The 24,352-nt window shown below is 59.4% G+C and overlaps 2 protein-coding genes across 4 annotated transcripts in view; one reads left to right on the forward strand and one right to left on the reverse strand.

Moving 5' to 3' along the window:
• The window catches only part of BICDL1 (BICD family like cargo adaptor 1), an 80,085-nt gene extending 76,426 nt beyond the window's left edge, over positions 1–3,659 (forward strand). For 2 of the 3 annotated variants that reach the window (XM_086348246.1, XM_086348247.1), the window contains one exon: positions 2,326–3,659. In XM_086348246.1, coding sequence (XP_086204372.1) covers positions 2,326–2,487 — 162 coding nt within the window. In that variant the 3' untranslated portion in view covers positions 2,488–3,659. Of the gene's footprint in view, positions 1–444; positions 554–2,325 lie in introns of all 3 variants that reach the window. The other variant, XR_015144645.1, reaches the window with a different exon arrangement.
• Positions 3,660–4,284: 625 nt separating this feature from the next.
• Positions 4,285–23,472, reverse strand: RAB35 (RAB35, member RAS oncogene family). Its single transcript, XM_086348253.1, has 6 exons — positions 23,304–23,472; positions 17,932–17,982; positions 13,040–13,163; positions 7,844–7,968; positions 7,599–7,723; positions 4,285–6,468 (listed from the first exon to the last, which is right to left on the reverse strand). The coding sequence occupies exons 1-6, from the start codon at positions 23,353–23,355 to the stop codon at positions 6,340–6,342; spliced, it is 606 nt and encodes a 201-aa protein (XP_086204379.1). The 5' UTR covers positions 23,356–23,472; the 3' UTR covers positions 4,285–6,339.
• Between the last annotated feature and the right edge of the window lie 880 nt (positions 23,473–24,352).

The following is a 24,352-nucleotide window of genomic DNA, read 5'->3' on the forward strand; positions in this document are numbered from 1 at the left end:
CTGTAGTGGGTTGCCATTTCCTCCTCCAATGCATGAAAGTGAAAAGTGAAAGTGAAGTTGCCCAGTCGTGTCCAACTCTTAGTGACCCCATGGACTGCAGCCCACCAGGCTCCTCCATCCATGGGATTTTCTAGGCAAGAGTACTGAAGTGGGTTGCCATTGCCTTCTCCATTAATGAGATTAGGGAAGTACAATTTCAGGATATGGGTGTAACCATTCACGTTTCTCCCCAACAAATCCTAACTGGACAGATGAAAAGACCCCTGCAGCTTTCCGAGGCAAGCCCCTCGCAGGGGGCAGCTTACAAGTGGCTGTTCCTGCAGGGCCCTGCCCAGCTGGCTGCAGGCGCGCCAGGGTCCCCCCACCCCAAGAGCTGTTCCCCGCCTCCCAGACCGCCGTGTCCTGGCTCACTGCGTCTGTTCTTCTCTTTTCTCTCGGCTACAGTTTGCTTCCTCAGGGCTTTTTACTATCTGGCTCCTTTGGTTTCTGATCTAGTGGCCTTTCTCAGTTCCCGTATCAACAGCTTTAGTTGTACACCCCTCCTGCCTTTGAGGTGAGCTCAAGCCCTCATCCCCTCACCTCTCCCCTCCCGCCATCACGGTCCTGCCCCGCTGCCTCCCTCGTGGTCACCATGTCGTGTGTTGGTGCGGGCGTCATCTCATCCAGTGTGCCATGCCATCGCTCCCCGGCCTCCCGCTCCCTCCACTGTCACGACCATGAGCGCGGCAGCACGTGGCCCGGTCTTGACAGGCTGACCCGGCCAACGCTGGTTTCTTGGTTCCACCTCCTCACAAGGGGGCTGTTTTATGGATGTGACCCAGCATGGAGTTACAAGCAGCTTGTGTGTGTATCAAGTTATGACGTGATAGATTTCATGGAATTCTTTTGCTGAATCTTACAGTATAAAAAAAATGCAGTTTGCGGTGTATCAGAAAAAACACTGGCAGCTTTGAAAGGGTTTCTCTCTGAAGGACCTCGTGACGTTCCTGAAGTTGCATTTAATGTAGGTCTTATGGCGCGCATCCCAAGAACAGAGCACTGGGCTGAGGATTTGACAGTGGGACCTTCAAAGTGAGGACCGTGTCACTTGACGAGGAGGGGGTGTAGGTGGGAAGTTGTATGTGAAGAAGGGGCGGGGAGGAAGGCAGCAGAGCGGGACGTGAGTCAGGGGTCTGCCCGCCGCCACCTGGTGACACGCTCAGGAAACTTACAAAGACACCTGAGTGACCGCAAGCTTAGGTGTGTGGGAGGTGATGGACAAGCTGGTCAGCCAGCGGCCCAGCCGGCCCACTTCCTGTGCTCACCGAGGGCGCGGCTGCTCTGGCCTCAGGAGCACCCGCCCCGCACAGCCTCCACATCTGTGCATGTGGACGCTCACTCCGGCATTCAGCCCGTGGCTCAGTCTTTTCACCAGGACATCCCAGAGCCCACCCTCCCCACCAGCTTTAGGGTAAAGCAGCCGGGCAGATGCTTGTGTTTCTGGCTGATGTTACTAGAGACAGGGCTGCTTGTTTCTAAACCAGGACTTTTCATGGTCTGTTAGCGGCCCTGTCCTGCACAGACTCAGTCCAGTGAGGAGAGCGGAGCCGCTCTGTCCAGCAGCTGCCGTGGGGTAAGAGCTGGTTCTGTGAGGCAAAGTCGGGGTGGAGGCAACATCTACTCTGCAGTTAGCTTGCCGGAGGGGGAGGCGTGGCGACCTCACTGAGGAAACACCGAGGCTGGAGCGTGACAAACCTCGAACATGGCGACTCCCCAGCCTCCACCAAACAGGGGCCCATCTGTGGGGGCTGAGCGTGGATGGTAGTTGGCGAGGATGCAGCAGGGAGCCTCGATCTTGCACACGGGCCTGCCAGGGGCTCATGGGCGCCAGCAGCTCAGGCTGGCAGGAGTCTGAAGGGGGCAGAGAGGCGAGAAAAGCCAGGCTGTGAGGCTGGAGAGCTGGTGGTGGCCTCGGCTACCCTGAGGCTACAGGAGTGGGACCAGGTGAGAGGGGAGCACTCAGCCCGAGACACACAGGAAGCAGGGTCGAGAGGGCTGCCCACAGGCTGAGCAGGGCTGGGGGTGATAGACAGGCACCAGCGGCGGCTGCTCCCAGGGCCACAGGGACATAGCTGGTCCCGGGTCGGCCCGGGAGTAACACTGCGCAGCCAGCCAAGCCCCGGGAGACCAGGAGGGCGGTGCTTCTTGGTCTCGGGTCAGGGCAGCCGTGGCCGCAGCCGCTCACCCACGTCCCTGCCATTCTCTCCTCTCGTGCTGCCCCGCTCTGCCGCCTCCCCAGCCCATCCGCGCCAGGTCAGCATCCTCACCCCACCCGTCTGCCCGCAGGATGACATGCACAGGGTCATTGACCGGCAGCTGATGGACTCGCACCTGAAGGAACGGAGCCGGCCTCCCGCCACCCTCGCCCGGGCCCCGGGCCTGGGGCGTGGGGACGAGCCCAGCACCGCCGAAGGCAAACGGCTCTTCTCGTTCTTCAGGAAGATTTAAACCGGGAGGAGTCAGGCCAGCGAGGACAGGCACACTGACGCCGACTCAAATAGAGGCGTGGGCCGGGCCCCAGGGCAGCACGTGTGCCCACCGGTCCTGCCGCGCTGGGCCCGGCTCAGCGGCCGCACTGCCCACTCGCCTGGGGGCCGCGTCCTCAGGAGGCCCCGCCGCCTCTGAAGGCAGCTCTCACCGGGGCGGCCCGAGCCGTGTCCCTACTGCCGGGCCCGTCCTGGGGTCCACCACCGCGGAGCGGGGCTCAGGCTGCTTCCAGAGCGGCTGCCGTGCCCGGCTCCAGGCACTGCTGCCCTTGAGCAGGGAGAGAAGCGGAGGCCCACTCTACGCACCGAGGCCGCAGCTGCCCACCGCGGGGGGCCTCCTCCTGCTGGGTACCAGGCCCGGGCCTGGATCCAGTCCTCCCACAGCCCCGGCCCAGCAGGCGGCCCCTCACCCACGTGCATGCACCTCCAGGCCCCGGCCTGTGGGCCTGACAGCTGGCTCTTCGGCCACAGCGGGCCCGGCCGCAGCTGAGGCCGTCCCCAGCCTCAGAGGAAGCTGCCTCCCCGCGCTCTGCTGCAGGCCTTCCTCCTCGGCAGGGCCCTCTGCAGGCTCAGCCCTCTCCCCTTCCCGGTGCCGGGCAGAGGGCGTTCCAGCCCCCCCAGCCCCCCGCATACCCAAGTTCTCGGCTCGGCCGAGCACGTCCAGGCCACAGGACGGCTCCAAAGGGGTCTGCGCTCAGCCATGCCGCCAGGCAGCATCAGCTCCACAGGGTGGACGTCTCCAGAAACTGCCCACCAGGCCCACGGAAGGTCACCCCCAGCGACCTCCCACTCCTGCTCATCCTCAGCAACCGCTTCACCTTCTCTGCTGAGGCCCCGACTCGGGACTCAGAGGCACCGGGCTGAGGCCGCCCTCAAGCTGCTTTACAAGGATCATCTTCCTCCCTCACGGGGAAAGCACAGCAGGGATGAGTGGAAAGAATGTACCTACAGATATGTACAGACGCAGTGCTGTACAGACACAGTGCTGTAATTTTGTATGTAGCAACCATGTAAATACATGTATGGATTTTATAATATACATATTATATATGAATCTATAAAGGCATATTTTTAGAAAAACAGCACACCACTGCTTCTTTTGAAAATAGTCAGAATAAAATGAATTTCTACAGAGCTTCCCGCCTCAGTCACTGGGTACCTGGGTGGTGTCTGGGCAGAAGGCAGAGTATAGTTTCTATCCGCTGGCTGGTTATGCAAAGGCAGAGTCCTCCACGCACCTGGGGGGTCACCTCATATGTTGGCACCAAGTCAGTGGACTCAGCCAGGAAGAGGCGTGCACACACCCTCCACCCAGAGAGTGAAGGCAGGCATCAGGGACAGCTGTTCTGTGAGCTGTGACCCAAGGTGCCACGTCCACCCTGGCCCTGGGTTCTTGGCCAGCACTACAGCTGCCTGGCTCCAGGCACCAGGCCCCAGCAGCGCCGCTGACCAAGCCCCAGGCAGACCTGACAGCTCAGCAGAAACCTCGAGGTAGAAAGAAGTCACTATAGGCACATCCTTCCAGAAGGAGAAACACGGCGCTTCCCCTGGCGTCTTTCTTACCGTGTGTCAGAAGGGGGAGCTCAACCTGGACCCACCTTTCGCGGACAGAGCCACCCTGGCTTCTGAAAGTGTCCCCGGGCCTCGACGGACACCTGTGCGGGACTCAGAACAGACAAGGGCTGGACCCAACGGGTGGGTAGCAGCCAGGCCCACTCGGAGCACAGCTGGAGGAGAGCAAACAGACCCTGCAAGAAAATTTGGCAGCTTGAACCTTTATTTTTAGTATTTTTTTTTTAAAAAGCATAATTAGAAACTTTCAATACAGAAATAATCCTAGCAAACCATTTAAAAGTGTTGTTGTTTGACAGGAAGTTCACATCAGGTCCACCAGGACGCTGGTCCAGCCCTGAGTCCCCCCCACTCCAACCCCCCATTCATGCGTGAGACACTCCGCGGACGGGCACGCTGCCATCACCAAATCTCCCCCCACCTGGGTCTGGGTGTCCAGCAGCTGAAGCCACGGAAGCTTCTTGCCTGCTCTGGCAACTTGCAGGACGCCCCCCACTTATTGCCTAAATCTGCAAGCTCTGCCACACCTGCGTCACCTGAACGCTCAGGGCTGAGCCCCGATTCTCCACGTCCACCGGGGACCTGGGGTGGCTGGGACAGTCCTGAAGACAGGCGGCGCTGTGGCCCCACGCACCCAACCCGACGGCTGCCTACTGCCAGCCCCCAGCCCCGCAGCACCCCCACCTCGTCCCGTGGCTCCAGAGTGAGGAAGGCCTGTCACCCCGATATGCGGGCTTTCGGCAGTCTGGGGGGAAGTGGAGAGAGAGGTCAGACGAAACCCCCTTTTATTGATTAAAAACCCATCAACAGTGACATGGGAAATCTGCAGTGAATCTGTGATGTGATTGTCCAGTCAGGGCTTGACCTGGAAATGTAGGAAAGGAAATCTAGTAAAACACATCATGGTGCTGAAATAAATTATTCCCAGGTTACATGATCTTTTAGGGGAAAGGTGAGTGTCGAGTGGGAGAGGGGGTGACCATAATCAAGTGCAGAAGACCCTGATCGTTCCTCCAAGGGCACCAGGGCGAGTCACGGCTGGCGCCCAGCCCAGGCGGCCATTCCCTACCACCCGGCCAAGAAATTCTCATGCTGCCTTTGTACTAAAACAGTCCCATTACGGACCCAAGGCTGCCTACATCCAGCTCAGAGGCACCATCCCCAGGGCCCAGTGGCCCAACACCCGCTCCCCCACACTGAGGGATGCCAGGTGCTCATCAGAGACCCGGGACTCCAAGGGAGGCCCCTCCTTTCCCACCAACAAATGGCCAGGAGCCCAGCTCCACAGCGACAGGAAGCCATTCATTTTTTCTAAAAACACTGGACCCAGAGTGGGGAGGCCGCAACTTTTGCTGCTGTGCCAACCAAGCCTCAGGAAGAGAGAAAAAAAGTATGAGGAACTTAATTCATTTGATTTGGCTTCACTTTTATCAGTTAAAATGACACTCCTTAGCAGCTCCCCCACTGGCAAGCCCATCTGTGCACAAACACACCCCTACCTTTCTGTTGGAACCCAAACAGGTTGGTATATCAGAAGCCACAGCTCCCCTGGGTTATAGCTGAGGCGTCTGAAAGGCAGGACGAGAAATTTGTGGGCCAAAGGGCAGGAGTGATCTCTCCTCTGGAAGCGAAGGGCCAGACCTCCAGGGGGACCCTGGGGCCCACCTCAAGGCGGGATCCCCAGCTGCCGGAGCGGTGACGGGGCGGGATGGGGGCCGGCCCTCCACGCGGGGGAGATGCTGAGGCCAGTGAGAGAGAACAAGTCCCGTGGAGCCCACGGCACCAGCCCAGGTTGGCAAAAGGTACGTGTTCTAGAACGTGATCCTGTCCTCTCCGGAAGCTGCTGGCGGTAAGTCGGGGTGGGGAGGGGAGGGGAGGGGGTGTTGCAGCAGGCTGGCACGAAGGAGGCAAGAGCCGGAGCGGGATGAGGGCGGCGCGCTGGTTAAAGCGATATACACTATGTACAGACTCCGGTTAATCAGTCCGCTCAGCTGGCAGCGTCCTTACCAGCCCGGGCACTCGGCCGGGGGACAGGGGCGCCGGAAGGGAAGGTCAGGCCGTCCCACACCTTCTTGGCACTCGAGATGGGGGAGGAAGTCCCGACGGCACCTCCCGGTACAAAAACGTGGAGAGAATTCTTTAAATAACGGCACGGAACTGAGACTGTCCCCCAGGAGAGGAGCCCCCGGCCAGGGGCGGGGGGGCACGGCAGCAGCGCAGTCTCTGCAATGGGCTGGGGGCATTAGCAGCAGCGTTTCTTCCGTTTACTGTTCTTCGTGAGCTTCACCACGTCATTCTGTTGCTGCTGCTGCTGTTTCGCTAGGTTGTCCTTCTTTGCCCGGAGGACCAGCTCTGTGATGCAGTTGAACATCTGTGAGGGTGAAGGAAGCAGGGCGGCCTCAGACCGGGGAGGAGACCCTGTCACAGCTGCGCCCCCCGCCCCGTGCTGGTCAGCGCGGCCTCTCCCGCCTCCCCGGGCCCAGCCTTCCAGTCCACTGGGGGCTATTTCTGTACTTCTGTCTTCAAGCCCCATCTAGAAGGCGATGCTACAGAGGTCAGAAAGGAAAAGCATCAAAGACCTCTGAGCTGTCTCAGGGAAGTCAGCCTCAGGGATTTTCCAGCCTTTCTGTGAAAGGATAGAGAGCTCCTTTCCTTCAGCTGACACCTCAGACGACACAGATAAAGGTGTCCCTGAACTGGTGACGAACCAGAAGCAGCTAGAATCTGCCCACTCCACACTACCTCACCGCACGGCCCACTGAGAACCTTCCCCAGACCACCCAAGACCACCCGCAGCCCCCTCCACTCCTGGGGAAGGAATCAAGTACAACCTAGGGGGCAGGGCTCACCCCTCCCCAACCTACACGAGAATGGGGGAGCCTGGAAAGGGCTCAGGGCCCTGCCGCAGGCCCCTGGGGGAAAGGCCCACGGTGTGACCCCAGCCGGACGCAGGGGCCCAGGGTCCCCACTGCTGGGTGGCTTGTGTCCCAGGACGCAGAGTGGATCAGCCCCCTGGACCTCTGGGCTCCAAGCCCACGGGCAGGACCTTCCCGAAAGCTCACAAGCACTTCCAGCAGCCCTGGCACATGTGGTACTCGGCCCGCCTGGGGCGTACTCGGGGCCGGCCTCGACACCCACCAGAGCTCTGGAGGCCACAGCAAAGCAAGCTGCTCTGCAGGCCAAGGCCCAAGGAAAGAAAGCCAGAGAGCAGAGCGGGGAGAGAGGGCAGTGGGGGGCGGGGAGGACTGAGCGGACGCGGGCTCGGCTGAGGGCAGGCCCACGTCTGAGGCAGCCTCTCCCTCAGGACTGCTGAGGTGCGAGGTGGCCCCGGCAGGGAGATGCCCGGACACGGAGCCTGGTGCACACAGCAGGTGCTCGATCAGTGGCCGCTAAGACGATGCTGTCGACTACCGGCCCGGGTCAGCCAAGGCAGAGTGGGGAGCCGGGGTTGGGGTGGGGAGCGTGCCCGCGCTCCCAGCCCTTCCGGCGCGGGGGCCTCACCTCTTCCACGTTAACGTTCTCCTTGGCGCTGGTCTCAAACAACTGGATCCCCATCTGCCCGGCGAACTTGTAGGCGTCTTCCGTCTCCACCACCTTGCGCTCGGGGTCGTCGTTCTTATTTCCCACTGGACCACAAGACAGAGTCAGCCTGGCCCCCGGCCCCGCCCCGCCCCGCCCCGGGCCGCCCCGCGCCCCGCCCACCTGCCGGCCCCGCCCCGGGCCGCCCCGCCCACCGGCCGCCTCACCTAGGATCCGGCACACGTCGTCACAGTTCTGGTTGATTTCATGAAGCCACCGCTTCACGTTGACGAAGGATTCGGCGCTGGTGACGTCGTAGACCACGATGACCCCGTGGGTCCCCCGATAATACCTGTGGGACCAGGGTCGGCGTCAGAGCTACGGCGTAAACAAGGGCAGCCCCTTCGCAGGACCCGCCTGCCCGCACCCGGACAGCAGGTGAGGAGGGCAAGGGGCCGGTGCGTCCCCCCAGGCCCGGAGGCCTCAAGCTGACGTCGGGACCTGGTCAGCACTGCCGCTCACCCTGCTCCCCGGGCGCAGTGCGTAGGGAGCGCCCCGCCCTGTGGGGTCAGCCAGATTGTTCAGAGGCAGCCAAAGGCATGAAACTTAAGTTCTTGTTTCCTTTTTCAAGTCCAGGCAATGGGGCCTTCCCTGATGGTTCAGCGCGAGACTCCCAAGTTCCCAGTGCAGGGGACCAGGGTTCGATCCCTGGTCAGGGAACTAGATCCCACCAGTGGCAACTACGACCCGACTGCTACAACTAAAGGTCTCCTGCGCCGCAACCAAGACCTGGCAGAGCCAGGTAAATAAACACAAAAAGAAAATATTCAGGCAAGGTTTACATTCGACAGCATATTATCACTGTGCTCTTTAACATCCAAGAAAGTTTTTCTGTCCTCAAATCTGTCTTAGTAAAATGCCATTTCAAGGACAGGCGCCACTTGTGAGGCCTGCCAAGGTCTGTTCACACCCCAGTGGATGGGCGGGAACCTGCCCTCCTGCCACTCCAGGCTTCAGGCAGGAGGGGCTGCTTCAAAAGTTCAGGGGGACAGACAGGAGCACGGGCCTCATGCTCCTCCAGAGAGCCAGCTTTGACCCAGCGGCCAACACGTCACCTCATCCGGTACAGGGAGACACTCACTCACAGGGGCCTCTGAGAGGGAGGGGAAGACCCACTGCCCACAAGAGACAGGCTCATGGTGGACAGCGGCCTCCCTGAGCCAGCCCGAAGCACCTCCACCTCTTGGGCCCGCAGGACAGCAGGCCCTCCCAGGTGGCAGTCCTGAAGCAACACACGCCCCGCAAGGACAGAGCCGGCCGGGCCGCACGTGCACCGCGTTCTCAGCCGCCCGCCCAGCAGCGCTCTGGCAGACTCCTCACAGCCCCATCCCGTGACAAAATCAACCAAGCTCCATCTCTGAAAGGCGGTGTGGACCTGGGAAGGTTACTGCACGCACCTCATGGCACCTTGGTTCCCTCAACTGTAAAATGGGGGTACCAGGATGCAACTCTGGGGGTGGCTGTATGACTAAGGCGATAATACATGTTTTCACAAGGGCCAGCTCTTTATCCGGAGAAGGCAATGGCACCCCACTCCAGTGTTCTTGCCTGGAGAATCCCAGGGACAGAGGAGCCTAGTGGGCTGCCGTCTATGGGGTCGCACAGAGTCGGACACGACTGAAGCAACTTAGCAGCAGCAGCAGCTCTTTATCATCACCATTAACAGTCCTTCAGCGACACTCCGGGCCCCAGACGCAGGCAGAGGAAAACCAAAGGCAGTGAGGGCGGCTCCCTTGGGCTGGCCACCAGGGCGGCGAGAACCGCCCATTCTCCACTCTGAGACCCCGCCTGACATCTCCTGGGGCTTCGTCCACCCACAGCTCTGCTTTCCTGGGGACAAAGCCCTGCCCTGGGCAGCCCGAACAATCAAGCCATCCACGCCCTGCCCCCCTTCCCCCCAGATCATCACCTGGGTCCACCTGGGGGTCGCCCACCTGAGCAGGTGCAGGAGAGCAAGCCAGGAAACGGGGAGAGGAGGGAGACAACTGTCCCCTGCCAGCAACGGACATGAGAACAGTGCACTGTGCTGCCCAGCCTCCTTTGTTGACGACAACCAAAGATGCCGAGAATCTGCAGAGGGAGGACCAGCCTGGGGCGTGGAGCTCAGGCGCTGGGCCTGTCACTCCCCACCATCAGGCACCACGTCCACGTGCCACAGCTTGGCTCTGTGCCAACATGACCGCGATGCTCTCCGCTCACCGGCTACCACAGACAGGAGGCCACCACGTCACCGCTAGGACAGGAGGCTGGTGAAGGAGCTGCCGGAAGCCATGGCCTGGGCCGGGCCTTCCCTGCCTCGGCCTCTCCCACCACCACCCGACCCGCACCCCTAGCCCCACCACTCGGGGTCAGCGAACCCCAGCAGCCACAGCCAAGAATCGGTGAGGGGACGACAGGGCACTCGTTCTCAGCAGGTGGACAGGATGCAGTTTTAGTTTCTCTTTTAGAGCCCTGAATCAGAAAGGGCCACACTATTGCCCCCAGACTGCCCCACCCCTGACCTTTTCCCAGCTCCTTCCCTCAGCAACCACCCCTAGCCCGCACGGGTGCAGCGCACCCCTCCTCCACCCTCCTGGGACAAACCCAGCTTGCCCTCAGGTGGCCGAGAACTCCAGTCCCCCCAAAGGATGAAGGAGGCAGTTCACCCCCTTCCTGCTGCCCTGGAGGGAGCTGACCCCAGCCCGCTGCTCGGCCTGTGGCCACATCTCTTGTGGCCACAGGCCCAGCGTTCTCAGCTGGTTTTAACCCACAGGAGCCACCACAGCATCTGCCGCTGGCTCAGCCCTGGTCCCTGAGGGTGGAGGGCCAGCAGAGGGCTGGGCCGTGGATCCACTAAAGCGCGGGTCCCCACCCTCCAGGTCGCGGACCAGCACCTCCTGTCAGATCAGAGGCGGCATGAGGTTAGAAACGAAGTGCACAGTAGATGCCATGAGCAGCACGTCCCTGCTGCTCCAGAGGCTAAGCCTGTGCTCCCAACGCAGGAGCCCGGGTTCAATCCCTGCTCGGGGAACTAGAGCTCACATGCCACAACTCAGAGTTCGAATGCCTCAGTGAAGACCCGACACGGCCAAATAAATAAATAAATTTTAAAAATATGTCATGTGCTTGAACCATCCCCAGGCCACACACGCCCCCACCCCCAGACCAAGGAAGAACCATCTTCCACGAAATTGGTTGCTGGTGCCAAAACGGCTGGGGGACAGCTGAGTTAAAGGCAAGAGTCTTGGCACAGGGCAGACCTCAACTCAACTCCTGCCTAACTGACCAAGCCAGGTCCCTCCACCCTCTGCGGGCCTCGCTTTTCTTGTCCGTACATTGGAGAGAACCACAGGACTCTTACCAGGATTAAACGAGATGAAGCAGCCACAGTCCTTGGCAACAGTCCTGGCCTAGAGGAGGACCCCTGGTCAGTGCCCACACCTCGCGACACCGACAAGAGGTCCTGGTCTCATTCAGGCCTGGAAGCTCGGGCGGCCCAGGCTCACGGCATCCGACTACCCCGGGAACCTTGACTCCAGCTGCCCCTCAGCTCGGGCCTTGCTGGCAGCCGCTGACACAAGGGGGCTCCCGCAGCTCATCGGGAGGTGGCTGCAGAGACCTGCCCTGCGGAGCTCCCGGGACTGGGGACCCCCAGGCTCTCAGGGAGGTGTGGACCACGGCGCATGTGCGTGTCTCAGGGCTGGCCCAGTCCTGCTCCAGGGTGGCTCAGGATCCGGCCCCTGAACCCCCTTCACCAAGGCTGCCCACCCACCGGTCTGTCACCCCCACCCCCCAAGCTGGCACCCCTGGGTTCCCCTGCACTCTCAGCCACCACCCTGGGGGCTCTTCACCCCGACACTTCGCACCCCTGGGATGCCGGCAGCCCCGATGGGTGGCCATCCTGGGGGCCGCCTGCCTCCACCTCGCAGGGAGGAGAGGGAACTTGGTGGCGCCTCCCCGAGAGCCCCCCACCACAGGACCCGCTGGAGGAGGCAGAAGAGAGGCCAGGAGAAGCAGCAGCCACTCCAGGCTGGGCCCGGCTCCTACTCTGCACACACCCCTCAGAAGCTCCCCCATCCATAAAACCGGGGTGATGAGAACACCAACCGCAGGGAGCTCCACAGAATCTTCTACGTGAAGCCCAAGCACATGGGACCTCGCATTAATGCAAACCCCAAAGACAAGCCCCCCAGGAAACCAAAGAGCAGAGACTTTAGGCAACTTGCCCAAGGTAACCCAGGGGGCAGAAATGTAAATTCCAAACCGCCTGTCTTCAAAGTCCTGTTCTTTCCCGGAACCTGTTCCAGTAACAGCCCAAGAACCGAGAGCCACTCCGCAGGACCCAGCACAATTCCGCCCATTTACAGCAGAGATTCAAAGGTCCTGCGGCAGCAAAGGAGGGCGACCCTCAGGGCGAGCTGAGTCTATTAGTCGCTCAGTCATGTCGGGCTCTTTGCGACCCCATGGACTGTAACCCACCAGGCTCCTCTGTCCCTGGCATTTCCCAGGCAAGAAACAGGAGTGGGTTGCCATTTCCTCCTCCAGGGCATCTTCCCGACCCAGGGACTGCATGAACCCAGGTCTCCTTCACTGCAGGAGGATTCTTTACCATCTGAGCCACCAGGGAAGACTCCAGGGTGCGCTGGGTCCCCAGTCAACAGCTTTGGGGCAGAGGAGGGGGCCGCCCAACAGCCTCCCACCTATCAGTGGTCCTTCCAGACCCCCAACAGAGAGACGCTCCTCCACGTCAGGGTGGTGACGGAGCTGGCACCTCCAGCAGGCGAGCTGACACTGAACAGGAGTACCCTTGCTGCCCGAGTGTCTGACCTCCCGGCGAGGCCAGCACCAGCACTGTGACCCTATTTTAAAGACAAAGGAGGGACTTCCCTGGTGGTCCAGTGGTTAAGGCTCTGCCTTCCAATCTCGGGGACACAGGTTCGATCCCTGGTTGGGGAACTAAGATCCCATGGTACACGAAGCCCCAAGCACTGAGCCCGTGCTCCACAGAAGGGGAAGCCCGCACACCACGACCAAGACCCAGAGCAGGCAAAATAAATAAATACATAAATCTTTAAAAAATAAAAATAAAGACAAAGGAGCCAGAGGTTCCGCTGACTGACGCACACTGCCCTGCCAGCCCCAGAGGGAGGTGCAAGGCTACTACCTGCCACAGGCAAGACGCGCGCACCCCATCCGCTTTTCTGGTCTCAAGGGGAAGGGCCGCACCTCGGCCAGGAGCGCACCTCCCCACAGCCTTGGGGGCGTCCAGAGCCATTTCCCAATGGCGGGGGCTGGGGGTCTGAGTGGAGGCAGGGGGCCTGAGTGGGGGTGGGTGGTCTAAGAAGGGGGAGGGGGTCAGAGCAGTCTGGGCTAGCCTGACTCACGTGGAGGTGATGGTGCGGAAGCGCTCTTGCCCGGCCGTGTCCCAGATCTGCAGCTTCACTTTCTCCCCATTGATCTCCACAGTCCGAATCTTGAAATCCACTCCGATCGTGGTGATGTAACTGCCTGCACACACAGGGATGTTAGCACGGCCCAGGGCCGCCCTGGTCAGACTGCGTCCTCAACAGCCCAGGTGACCCTGGGCTCCACCCCGCCTGGCTCACTCCAAGTGCCTGGAGGACACAGCCCTGGACAAAAAAAGAGTCTGAGCCCCAAGGTGAGGGCAGGAGACAGGATACAATGAAACCAAGTGATAAAGAAGACAATTTCAACAGCAATGAAGCCATCAAGGAAATAAGAGAAGAGACCATGACTGCAACAGGAAATGCTCCACCAGAGTGGCCCGGGAACCGTGGGGGACCACGACACACTCTGGGTTTCTCTTTTCTACTCCATTCCAAACATTTTAAACAACCCACAAAATTAACTTTCTAAAACATAAACAAGTCATATACACCCTGTCATATACAAAATAGATAACTAACAAGGACCTACTGTATAGCACAGGGAATTCTACTCAGTACTCTGCAATGGCCTAGAAAAGAGTCGAAGGAAGAGTGGATATATGTGTATGTACGACTGATTCACTTGCTGGACACCTGAAACGAACACAGCAATGTAAACCAACTATGCCCCAATTAAAACACACAAGTCGTGACCTGCGATTTGAAAGACTGCTCCAGGCAGAAGAGACAGAAGAGGCAGCAGCAGAAATAGCAATGGGGCGTGTGTGTGTGTGTGTGTGTGTGTGTGTGTGTGTGTGTGTAGCAATGGGGCGTGTGTGTGTAGCAATGGGGCATGTGTGTGTAGCAATGGGGCATGTGTGTGTAGCAATGGGGCATGTGTGTGTAGCAATGGGGTGTGTGTGTGTGTGTGTGTGTAGCAATAGTGTGTGTGTGTGTGTAGCAATAGTGTGTGTGTGTGTGTGTGTGTAGCAATGGGGCATGTGTGTGTGAGTAGCAATGGTGTGTGTGTGTGTGTGTGTAGCAATGGGGCATGTGTGTGTGAGTAGCAATGGTGTGTGTGTGTGTGTGTAGCAATGGGGCATGTGTGTGTGAGTAGCAATGGTGTGTGTGTGTGTGTGTGTAGCAATGGGGCGTGTGTGTGTGTGTAGCAATGGGGGTGTGTGTGTGTGTGTAGCAATGGGGCGTGTGTGTGTGTGTGTGTGTGTAGCAATGGGGTGTGTGTGTGTGTGTGTAGCAATGGGGCGTGTGTGTGTGTAGCAATGGGGGGGGTGTGTGTGTGTAGCAATGGGGCATGTGTGTGTGTAGCAATGGGGTGTGTGTGTGTGTGTGTGTGTGTGTAGCAATGGGGCATGTGTGTGTGAGTAGCAATGGTGTGTGTGTGTGTGTGTGTGTGTGTGTGCATATAGCAATGGGGCGTATATGTGTGCGTATGTGTGTGTAGCAATGGGGCGTGTGTGTGTAGCAATGGTGGGGGTGTGTGTGTGTGTGTGTAGCAATGGGGGGTGTGTGTGTGTGTATGTAGCAATGGGGCATGTGTGTGTGTGTGTAGCAATGGGGTGTGTGTGTAGCAATAGTGTGTGTGTGTGTGTGTGTGTGTGTAGCAATGGGGCGTGTGTGTGTGTGTGTGTAGCAATGGGGCATGTGTGTGTGAGTAGCAATGGTGTGTGTGTGTGTGTGTGTGTGTGTAGCAATGGGGCGTGTGTGTGTGTGTAGCAATGGGGGGGTGTGTGTGTAGCAATGGGGCGTGTGTGTGTGTGTAGCAATGGGGTGTGTGTGTGTGTGTGTAGCAATAGTGTGTGTGTGTGTGTGTGTAGCAATGGGGGGGGTGTGTGTGTAGCAATGGGGGGGTGTGTGTGTGTAGCAATGGGGCATGTGTGTGTGTAGCAATGGGGGGTGTGTGTGTGTGTGTGTGTAGCAATGGGGCATGTGTGTGTGAGTAGCAATGGTGTGTGTGTGTGTGTGTGTGTGTGTGTGCATATAGCAATGGGGCGTGTATGTGTGCGTATGTGTGTGTAGCAATGGGGCGTGTGTGTGTAGCAATGGTGTGTGTGTGTGTGTGTAGCAATGGGGGGTGTGTGTGTGTGTATGTAGCAATGGGGCATGTGTGTGTGTGTGTAGCAATGGGGTGTGTGTGTAGCAATAGTGTGTGTGTGTGTGTGTGTGTAGCAATGGGGCGTGTGTGTGTGTGTGTAGCAATGGGGCATGTGTGTGTGAGTAGCAATGGTGTGTGTGTGTGTGTGTGTGTGTGTGCGTATAGCAATGGGGCGTGTATGTGTGTGTATGTGTGTGTGTAGCAATGGGGAATGTGTGTGTGAGTAGCAATGGGGTGTGTGTGTGGTATGTGTGTGTGTGTGTGGGGCGGGTGATCTGAGGTTGAGCACATGTCGGGAGGCAGGTTGGGGTGGAGGTTCCAGGCCAGTTCTCGGCTTTTGCGCCATTTTCAAGAGCTTGGACTTTCTCTTGTGTGTGACAGGGAGGCATTGAAGGGTTTAACCCAAGCATGAGCGGCATTGTAAATAGCTCTCCAGGGGCATCTGTGTGAAAGATGGCGCTGGAGAGAATTTCTGGCAACAGAACAGTCTCGTCCAGGCTTTCAAAGGCCCGAGTGCTAGGAAGCAGGGGTCCCCAGCCTCCGAGAGCTAATGCCTGATGATCTGAGGTGGAGTCGATGACACAGTAACAGAATGGAAGTGCACAACGCAGGTGATGCGCTCGAATCATCCTGAAGCCCTAACCCCCACCCCACCCCGCCTGTGGGAAAACCGTCTTCCATAAGACGGGTCCCTGGTGCCCAAGACGCCGAGGACCGCTGCTGGGAGGAGCCCACACGCTCACTCCCTCTGGAGCTGACGGTGACGCGGGGCTGCAGACAAGACACACCGACTGCATCGAGAGTGCAGAGCGGCCAGGAAAGGCCAAGGCTCAAAGTCGGGTGCAGCTCAAGGAAGGCTCTGGGGCAGAAGTCACACTTGGGCCTGGCCTGAAAGAACAGGTACATTTTCCAAGGCTGCGACCAGGCTGGGGAAGGACATCCTCGCCAGAGGAAAGGGTGGAGGCAGAAGCACAGAGACCAAGGCGGCCTCAGGCTCCGCGGGGACCGGGCTCCGCCCAGGAGAGCGGCCCAGCACCCAGCACCGTGGGCCTGTGAAACACGGCTGACCGCTGAGCGAGCGAGCGAGCTGGTGAAGACACAAAGGAGGGCGAGACAGCAGGAGGGAGGAGGCTGGACGGGGAGCTGAGGACAGTGTGAAGGCCAGCGGTCTTCAGCAGGGGGTGGTTGAGGCCCCCCCAGCCTGCCCCCCAGGATGCCTGGTGATGCCTGGAGACGTTTTCATGTCACAGCTGGGTGGGGGGTGGAGGACGGGGGCACAGAACAGCCTCCACAACAGAGAACTGCAGGGCCCAGAGTGTCCGTGGTCCTAAAGTGGAGAGACCTTGCTATGAGCTCGGCTCGCTTAAGAGAGGTCCGCTGAGGTTTTTAAACAGAAGAGACCCTACTAGAGACGACGAATTCAGCAGCCTGGCATGGGGTGGGCAGGAGCTGCTGGGATGTCTCAGGTGAGAACCAACCACAGTCTGAGCTGGTAGGAAGAGTGGAGAGGAGGAGACGGGCTGCAGCAGAGAGCCCTCTGAGAGCTCCAAGCGGACAGGGCGGAGGGGAAGGTCTCCCAGCTCAATGGCAAGTGCCCACTGGCTGCCGTTCCTGAGCAGCGAGGACAAACCGGCGATGTCTCCTCGCCAGGAGCCAGCGGCGAGGAGCTCCCCTCGCGGCAAAGGTCGCGAGGAAGGAGAGATTCCTTAGGCCCGGGCCATCCTCGCAAAAACTCTGCGTGGCGGGGATGGTCGTCAGCTCCTCTTTTAAAGGTCAGCTGAGACTCAGTCACGCTCATGGTGATGCGAAGAAGACAGCTCTTTCCAATGTCACACCACCGCTGTCAGGAGAAACCCACCTCTCCCCCGAGAGAGAGGCGCCTGCCACGTAACCACTTCCCTCCACGGCATCGCAGGGCATTCCTTCAGTCCTCAGTCAGAGAGGCCAGGCCGACCTGAAGCCTCTGCACTGAACCAATGAGCTCCAGCAATGAAAACGTGGCCCACTGGGATCGGGGAAGCAAGATCAAATGGGCAGCACTTTCCGCCCATCAGCTGAGCAAAAATGGAGACCACTGAGACCCAGCAGCGACTGGCATTGACAAGGGGCTCTCTGAGCCCTTCAGCTTCTCACAAGTGCGAAAGGCCAATTGGCAGGACCTGTGAAAACCTGAAAAGCACATACCCCCTGACCTCGTACCTCTGCTTCTATACAGGAATAAATGCAGTGTCCCAAGAAACGCGGCACCATTTGAGAGAGGCTACCAGAAAGCAAGCAAGCGCACGTCAAGAACACTGTTGAACCACGTGCACCCCTCCACAGCCCAGGAAGCTGCACAGCCACTCGAAGAACCACAGGGCTGCGTGTTGACGTGCAAGGGTGATCTCCGATGTGCTGGGGGGGGCCGCCCACCACAGGTGGGGGCAGGGTGAGGGGGGACACTGAGCGTCAGTGCGGGGCAGGGGACCAGGAGCTTTCTCTTTTCATGTTGTTCAGTCTTCCTGTTTGATTCTTTAGATGGGCATGTCCTAAGCGTCAGTTTTTTGTTTCTTTCTTTTTTCAATGTTGGGGCACAAAAAAAGACCCTGAGTAGAAAAATGATGGGCCTGCAACTGTTTTTTTTTTCCAAGAAGACAGCTGGAGACTGACTACAGAGACTTCTAACCTACTCGCCACTCCCCCCTTCTGTCTGCTGAGGCAGAGACCAGGGTGTACCGGCGCCAGGGGAAAGGATTTAAAACCAAAACACCCAGCAGCACCCCAGGGGCACACTCACCTGAGAAAGTGTTGTCTGCAAAACGTAACAGTAAGCTGCTCTTGCCGACACCTGCAGGGGAGAGGGCGGGGGGTGAGAGGCGGCCTGGGTCCCTGCTCCAAGCCCGACCCCACTTCGGGGAGACAGCCCGGGTCCCGGCTCTCCAGACACATGACAGCACCCACCTACCTCCCTAGCCAGCCTCCCACCGGAACACCCCTCCCTCTCCACCTCTGACCTTGCCCTCCAACTCAGGGTGAGCCCCAAACTGCCCCCAAGCCAGAGACAAGGAAGGGGTCCACGCCCGGCTCCAGCAACCCCTCAAGGAGACCCGACAACAGCAATGAGGCTGAGGAAGGCCGACCCTGTGCTCCTGGCCCCAAGGCGTGTCCAGAACACCGTCCGGAGAACACATCACGTGCAGCGCTTCAGCTTGGTGAGACGGGGGCTGCACGGCTGCAAAGCACCCTGGAGACCATCAGGGCTTTCTGCAGGCGAGGAAAGGGAGGCCCAGACAACTCAAAGCCACTGCTGGCCACTCTCCCCCGGCCGATGCCACTGGTGGGGAGGGGGTGTCCGCCTGACACTCCTCAGTCCGACAGCTCACGGTACTCAGACCGTTTCACTTACCACGACCTCTCCTGCTCCAAGGATGGACAGAATCCTCATAAGGATTGTTGAAATCCCATCAACACCCACACCCGGCACCATAAGCCCCCAGGTACACCTGTCCTGTGCCCTCCTGTCCCGCCTCCGAGGCCCGCAGGGTCAGCCAAGCACAGAAGGAAGCCCGCACGCACATGCCCGCAAGCCCAGCTGCATCTCTTAAGAGGAGGCACCTGAGGTTCCGAGACCTACACGTTGGTCTCAGAGCCTCGGCAGGGCTGGGGGGCGGTGCTGGATCTGAGTCCTGCGGATACATGCTGCTCTGGGAGTCTTCCTGTGTCTGCTTCAGGAAGTGGAATAATAAAAAGACCTGGGATTTCCCTTGTGGCCCAGGGGCTAAGACTCCACAATCCCAATACAGGGGCCCCAGGTTCGATCCCTAGTAGGGGATCCCACATGCCCCAACTAAGACCCAGTGCAGCCAAGTAAATAATATTTTAAATAAATAGAGAAACCCAAAGAGGCTCCTCTGTCTCATTCCTGTTAAAGAGTTTTAGCAGCACTGCTAAAAGCTAGACGTGAAAAGCTCCTCACCCGGGGTCTCAGACGGCACCCCTGCACATCCAGCTCAGAGCTAATTGTGAGTGTGAGTGTGAGTGTGAGTGTGTGTGTGTGTGTGTGTGTTCCCCAAACCCGCAGAAGGCCCGGCCTCTGCCCCTTCCCCAGCTGACCCAGGCATCCTCTCTGACTAGCTCCTCTGAGGACCTCTCCCAGTGGGTGAGTCGCCCAGGGATGCCCAGAAGAACTGGTCGGCCTCACAGAGCGAACCAGGCTCGGGCTGTCCCGATGGCAGGCCGGCGCTGCTCTGAGCAGACAGGTGCCGAGCCAGCCCCAGGCCCACCGCTCAGCGCCTGTGAGCACCGGGCCCACTTCCTCATCGCTGCCCCCGCGAGGCTTCCTGTCGGCCAGGCCGGGGCGGGGGGCAGATTCCGGGCCGGCCCCTCGCGGCAGTGCTCTGCCCCACGCCACCACCCCACGGGTTCCCTGCTTCCTCCCAGAGCCTCCTGGTCTGCTTACTCAGCGAAAACCTTGTGTCTGGGACACGAGTTCCTCCAGGAAGGGGATCTCACCTCATTTGCCCTGCATGGTCCTGGGGCTGGAAGCCGGGCCCAGCATTTAGTAGGCACCAACAGAACCCTGTTCAGTGAACTTGTGACTAAACCAGGGCCGATCACCACCTGATGCTACGGCTGCAGCAGGAAGAGGAGCCCAAGCGCGGGTGTTCAAACTCTGGGCGGGCTGGGGGGAGCAGAAGCCTAAGGGATTGGGGTACGCCCTCTGCCTGAAGCAGGAAAGCAGCAGCGTCCCCCCAAGCCTGGCCTTGGGGAGTGGGGGAGGGGGAAGGGCGGGGCTTCATTCACCCCAAGCTCATCTGCAGAGCTGCTCAAAACCACTACAGTCACCCCGTCAACTGCTACTTCAGGCCGACACCCACCTCTGGCCTGGCTGGTCCCTCTGGAAGGAAGGGAAACCCACCCTGAGAAACGCGTTTCCTAAATGTCCCTGAAGAGGCAGCCTTGGGAACACACGCAGCACCCACAGAAGCAGGGAAGTGCAGGGTGCAGATCGGCCTTCAGCTCAGCCGAAGTCAACAGCCTCCCCAGGGCCACCCCAGCCCATCACCCTCGACCCCGCAGGGAGTATAAGCCCGGCCCCTGATGCCTTCTGGAAGCGGGGAGACACAGACTCATTCTGTAAAAAACGGACCCACCACTTTCCATCTCCACCAAACCCCAGCCCTCCCCCGCTTCTGCCCCTCGCCCTGCACTCGTCCTCAAAAGATGCTCGTCCTCAAAGCCTCCACCACAGGCCCCACCTTGGCCATGCTCCTCCCATGTGCTCCAGCTCCTTCACTCCTCCTCATTTCAGTTCTCTACTGTTGAAGACCCCAAAATCTTTGAATAAAGTGTGCTCAGCTTTAATCCTGGCCCAGTAACTAACTCACTGTACAACCTCAGACAAGTCGCTCCCCTCTCTGAGCTGCAGTTCACTCAGCTGTGGAGTCAGAGGCTTTAACTTGATCTCCAACACAGCCTGCAGGTTCTAAGAATGAGTCTGATCGGCCCCCTGGACCGGACGAACTGCTGTTACAGAGCCAATGTTAGAAGCCCCTGAGAGACCGTGATCCACCTTAAGCACAGAAGAGAGATGCAAAAGCAGAGGGTCTGTATTCCAGAAGCAAGTACAATGTGGCAGAGTGGGAAGAAGAGCTCTGGATTTCTACAGAAAGGGACTAACATTCATCGAGGGCCTACTGTCTGCCAGGCCTGACACCAGCTGCTCATAACGCATCATATGCATTAACTCCTGGCTTTGCCCTAGAGGAGGGCGTGGCAACCCACTCCAGTGTTCTTGCCTGGAGAATCCCATGGACAGAGAAGCCTGGTGGGCTACAGTCCATGGGGTCGCAAAAAGTCGGACACAGCTTAGCAACTAAACAACAAAAAAGTTTATTATGAAACTATTTTGCTATTGAAAAAAAAAAAAAACCTCCTGGCTTTACCTCTGAGGAGCTGTGCAACTTGGGGCAAGTCGATTAGTCAGCTACTCTGAGCCTCAGTTTCCTTATTTGACAAACCACACAAGCAATGGGTAAGAACCAAATGAGAGAGTGTCTATGAAATCGTTTGAAAACCCTTAAGGAAGCATCACATAAGAAGCCAGATTCAGGGGAGGGTGAGACGCCAGTCTACCTTGCTCAGCTGCCAGAGCTTAGCCTGAACTTCCAAGGCTTTGAGTGGCAGCGCACTGTCAGGGGACGTGAAACTGCAAAGCCTAGATCTCCTCTAGTCAACAGTCTACATGCTCAGACCAACCACGGAGCCGGATCCATAAATCCTGACCCAGTGAGTCTTCTCCCACAACTAACTTCAGAGTGAAGAATCAATACATCAGGTAGAATGTATGGTGAGAAAGAAGGCCCAAACCATGGCCTGAGTTTCACTGGGGAGAAGGTGCATCTTCTGGCTAAGCTTATGCCCTCCATTTTTGTGGGGCTACACGCAGGCCCCAGGCCTCTTGCAAAGGGACAGGGACCTTGAGCGTGGTAAGCTGACCTTAACTCCAAAAGGACAGAAAATCACCCTGATGCCAGCCCCTCCAGAACCGAGGTGAGGGCTGAGAACGAAGCTCAAAAGGCGTAAGCGTGCCAGGACCCTGGGAAACACCCAAGGCTGTGCTGGTCTCGAGGCTACACAGCTGGTCTGGGCTTCTCTCATTCACACCAAGACGAATCCATGCTCCCCTGCCCACAGCTACTCTTCACCTCCCTCATTAGCCCTTAAACTTTTTTCCCTTCCATGGGCAACCACAGAAACCTCAGCCATCCTTCACCTGATCCGAGTCACCGGCCACGTCGCAATCCATCTCCACTGTGAGACCACGACCCAGCCACTCGCCTGGTTCTGCCCGGGCTCTGACACAACGCTCCAACTTCAAGGCCTAACAGCCCCTTGATTTGGTCCCCGCTTTCCCTAACAATCCATGGGCTCCACCACCAACCTGGCCTCTGCCTCCAGTCACATGATACCGTTGTCAGCACTCAACTCAGGTCTGGTCTGTAAATCTGGGCCGTTCCGAAGCCTCCTTCCCCGTCGTAAAATCCCAGCACCTCAGCTATGCTCCTATAAACCTCCCAGGGCCTACCTCCCTGACCTTTTGGTCACCCCATAAACCTGCTTACCTGCCACACTCCAAACACCTCTACAACCTTCCACCCTTTCTCAGAAACAAGACTATCTTTTCTGAAGATGTTGGATATCCATTCATTCAATACATACATATTAGGCACCGACTGGGTGCCAGGCACTGGAGAGGGACTTAGGAGCTCTAAAGGAGGGTACACTTTTTTGTAATGTTGGCTGACCCACCTCCAGCTCTGTCCAGCAGACAGTGTGCAACAGCAAACACACAGGGAGCGCTCACTATGTGCCCGGTTCTGCACACTGCGCGTGTATTATCTCCTTGAACAACACTCCATCACCCCAGCGAGGCGGATCCCATTGCTGCTCCATTTTACAGATGAACACAGGGAACCCCACAGAGAGAATAATTCAGCAGGAATGTGCCAGACTCGGCGCGAAGTGCTTTACCTGTCTTACTTCATTTAAACTTCACAGGAATCCTATGAGGCAGGTTCTGAGATTAACCACCCCCCACCCCCGCCCCACTTTCCCCAGGAAGAAACCTAGGCTTACAAACGCTACTGACAACCACACACCAGGAGCTCCCTTTCCGCCAGGTCCAGTGTGAAGCACTTTCCCAGCTTCATCTCACCCAAGACTCAGGAACTACCCAGCGAGGCAAGTCCTCACCTCTCAAATGAGAGAACCGAGGTTCGGAAAGGCGAAACAACTCGCCCAAGGTCAGGGTGAGGAAGCTGGTAGTCCCGAGACTCGAACCCGGCTCCCTCCAACTCCAGAGGATCGCGAGACTGGACCAAGGTCACACGTGGGGCAGAGGGGTCGGCGCGGCGAGCGGACCGGGAGCCCGGACCCGAGCCCCGCGCGCCGGCCCCTCCGCTCCGCGGCTCCGCGGCTCCGCGCCCCGGCCTCACCCCGGCGCGCCCCGGAGCCCCTCCGCGAGCCCCTGGGGCCGCCCGGCCGCCCCGCCCGGCCGCCCGGTGCGGGCCGGCACCTCCCCGCCCGCCCGGCCGCCTGCCCTCCCCGAGGCCCCTGCGGGCCGCGCCCGGCAGGGCCCACGCCGCCTCCGGCCGCTGCGGCCCTCACCGCTGTCGCCGATGATGAGCAGCTTGAAGAGGTGGTCGTAGTCCCGGGCCATGGCGGGCGGGGGAGGCGCGCGCGCGCGCGCGAGGGCGGGCGGGCGGGGTCGGTGCTGGCCTCGGGATCCGCGGTTCCCTCCGGGCTGCTCCGGCAGCGGCGGATCCACTTCCCGAACAAACAGCCGGAACTGACAGAAACACCTCCCTTCGCTCCCCCTCCTTCTCCTCCTCCTCCTCCTCCTCGGCAGCGGCCGCCGCTGCCGCCGCCTCACTCCTTCCCGCCCCGCCCCGCCACTGCGCAGGCGCAGCGCCTGGCCCCGCCTCCGCGCAGCCGCAGTGGCGGCCGGCCACGCCCTCTCCGCGCTCGCGCACGGCGCCTGCGCCCTGTCGGGGTCCCGGGGGCGCGGACTTGTCTTGCCCGTGGCTCTTCAGCGACCATCGCCGCCACCACCGCCGCCCACCCGCCGTCCGTGGCCTGCTGTGCTGGGAGCTCCGAGAGCGCAGCTGCAGCCAGGCCTTAGCTGCAAGAATCCCGGAGTGCCGGGCGAGGCCGACCGTGGCCCGGGGTGGACTTGCTGCTGTTGCTTCATCTTCAAGACCCGCAAGCGCTGCGGAGAGGGACCGACTGGCACGCAGTGACCGGGCGGGGCGGGGCTTACGCCGAGCTCCAAGCTTCTCCGGACTGTGAACTCAGGACACTCCGCCCCCATCTGCCTGGACACCGCCTACGAGGTGCTGGCTCCGGGCCCTCCATGTCCCGGGGCCCGTGGACTGGACGCCGAGGGCGGCTGGAAGCTGCGGGAGTTTTACCGGACGTGTAAGCTTTACACTGTAAGCAGTGTGAGTTTACCGTGTGAGCAGTGTGGCCTTTGACGGCAGCGCTGGGGCAGTCACAACCCAGCCCCGCGCGACCTCTTGGGGCCTGAGATGCCCCGTTGGTAAAGCGGACCGAGAGGTTCCAGATTCCGGGTCGCTTTCCAACTTGACCCTGGCCTGCGAGGTGAATGCCCCCGTGTGTAAGATGCACCCTTGAGATCGATAGCAGCAGCGCCCTCA

The sequence above is a fragment of the Bos grunniens genome, chromosome 17, assembly GCF_055505025.1.
Source record: "Bos grunniens cultivar Pamir isolate PY7600 chromosome 17, Bosgru_T2T1.0, whole genome shotgun sequence".
Classification (NCBI taxonomy): Eukaryota; Metazoa; Chordata; class Mammalia; order Artiodactyla; family Bovidae; genus Bos; species Bos grunniens.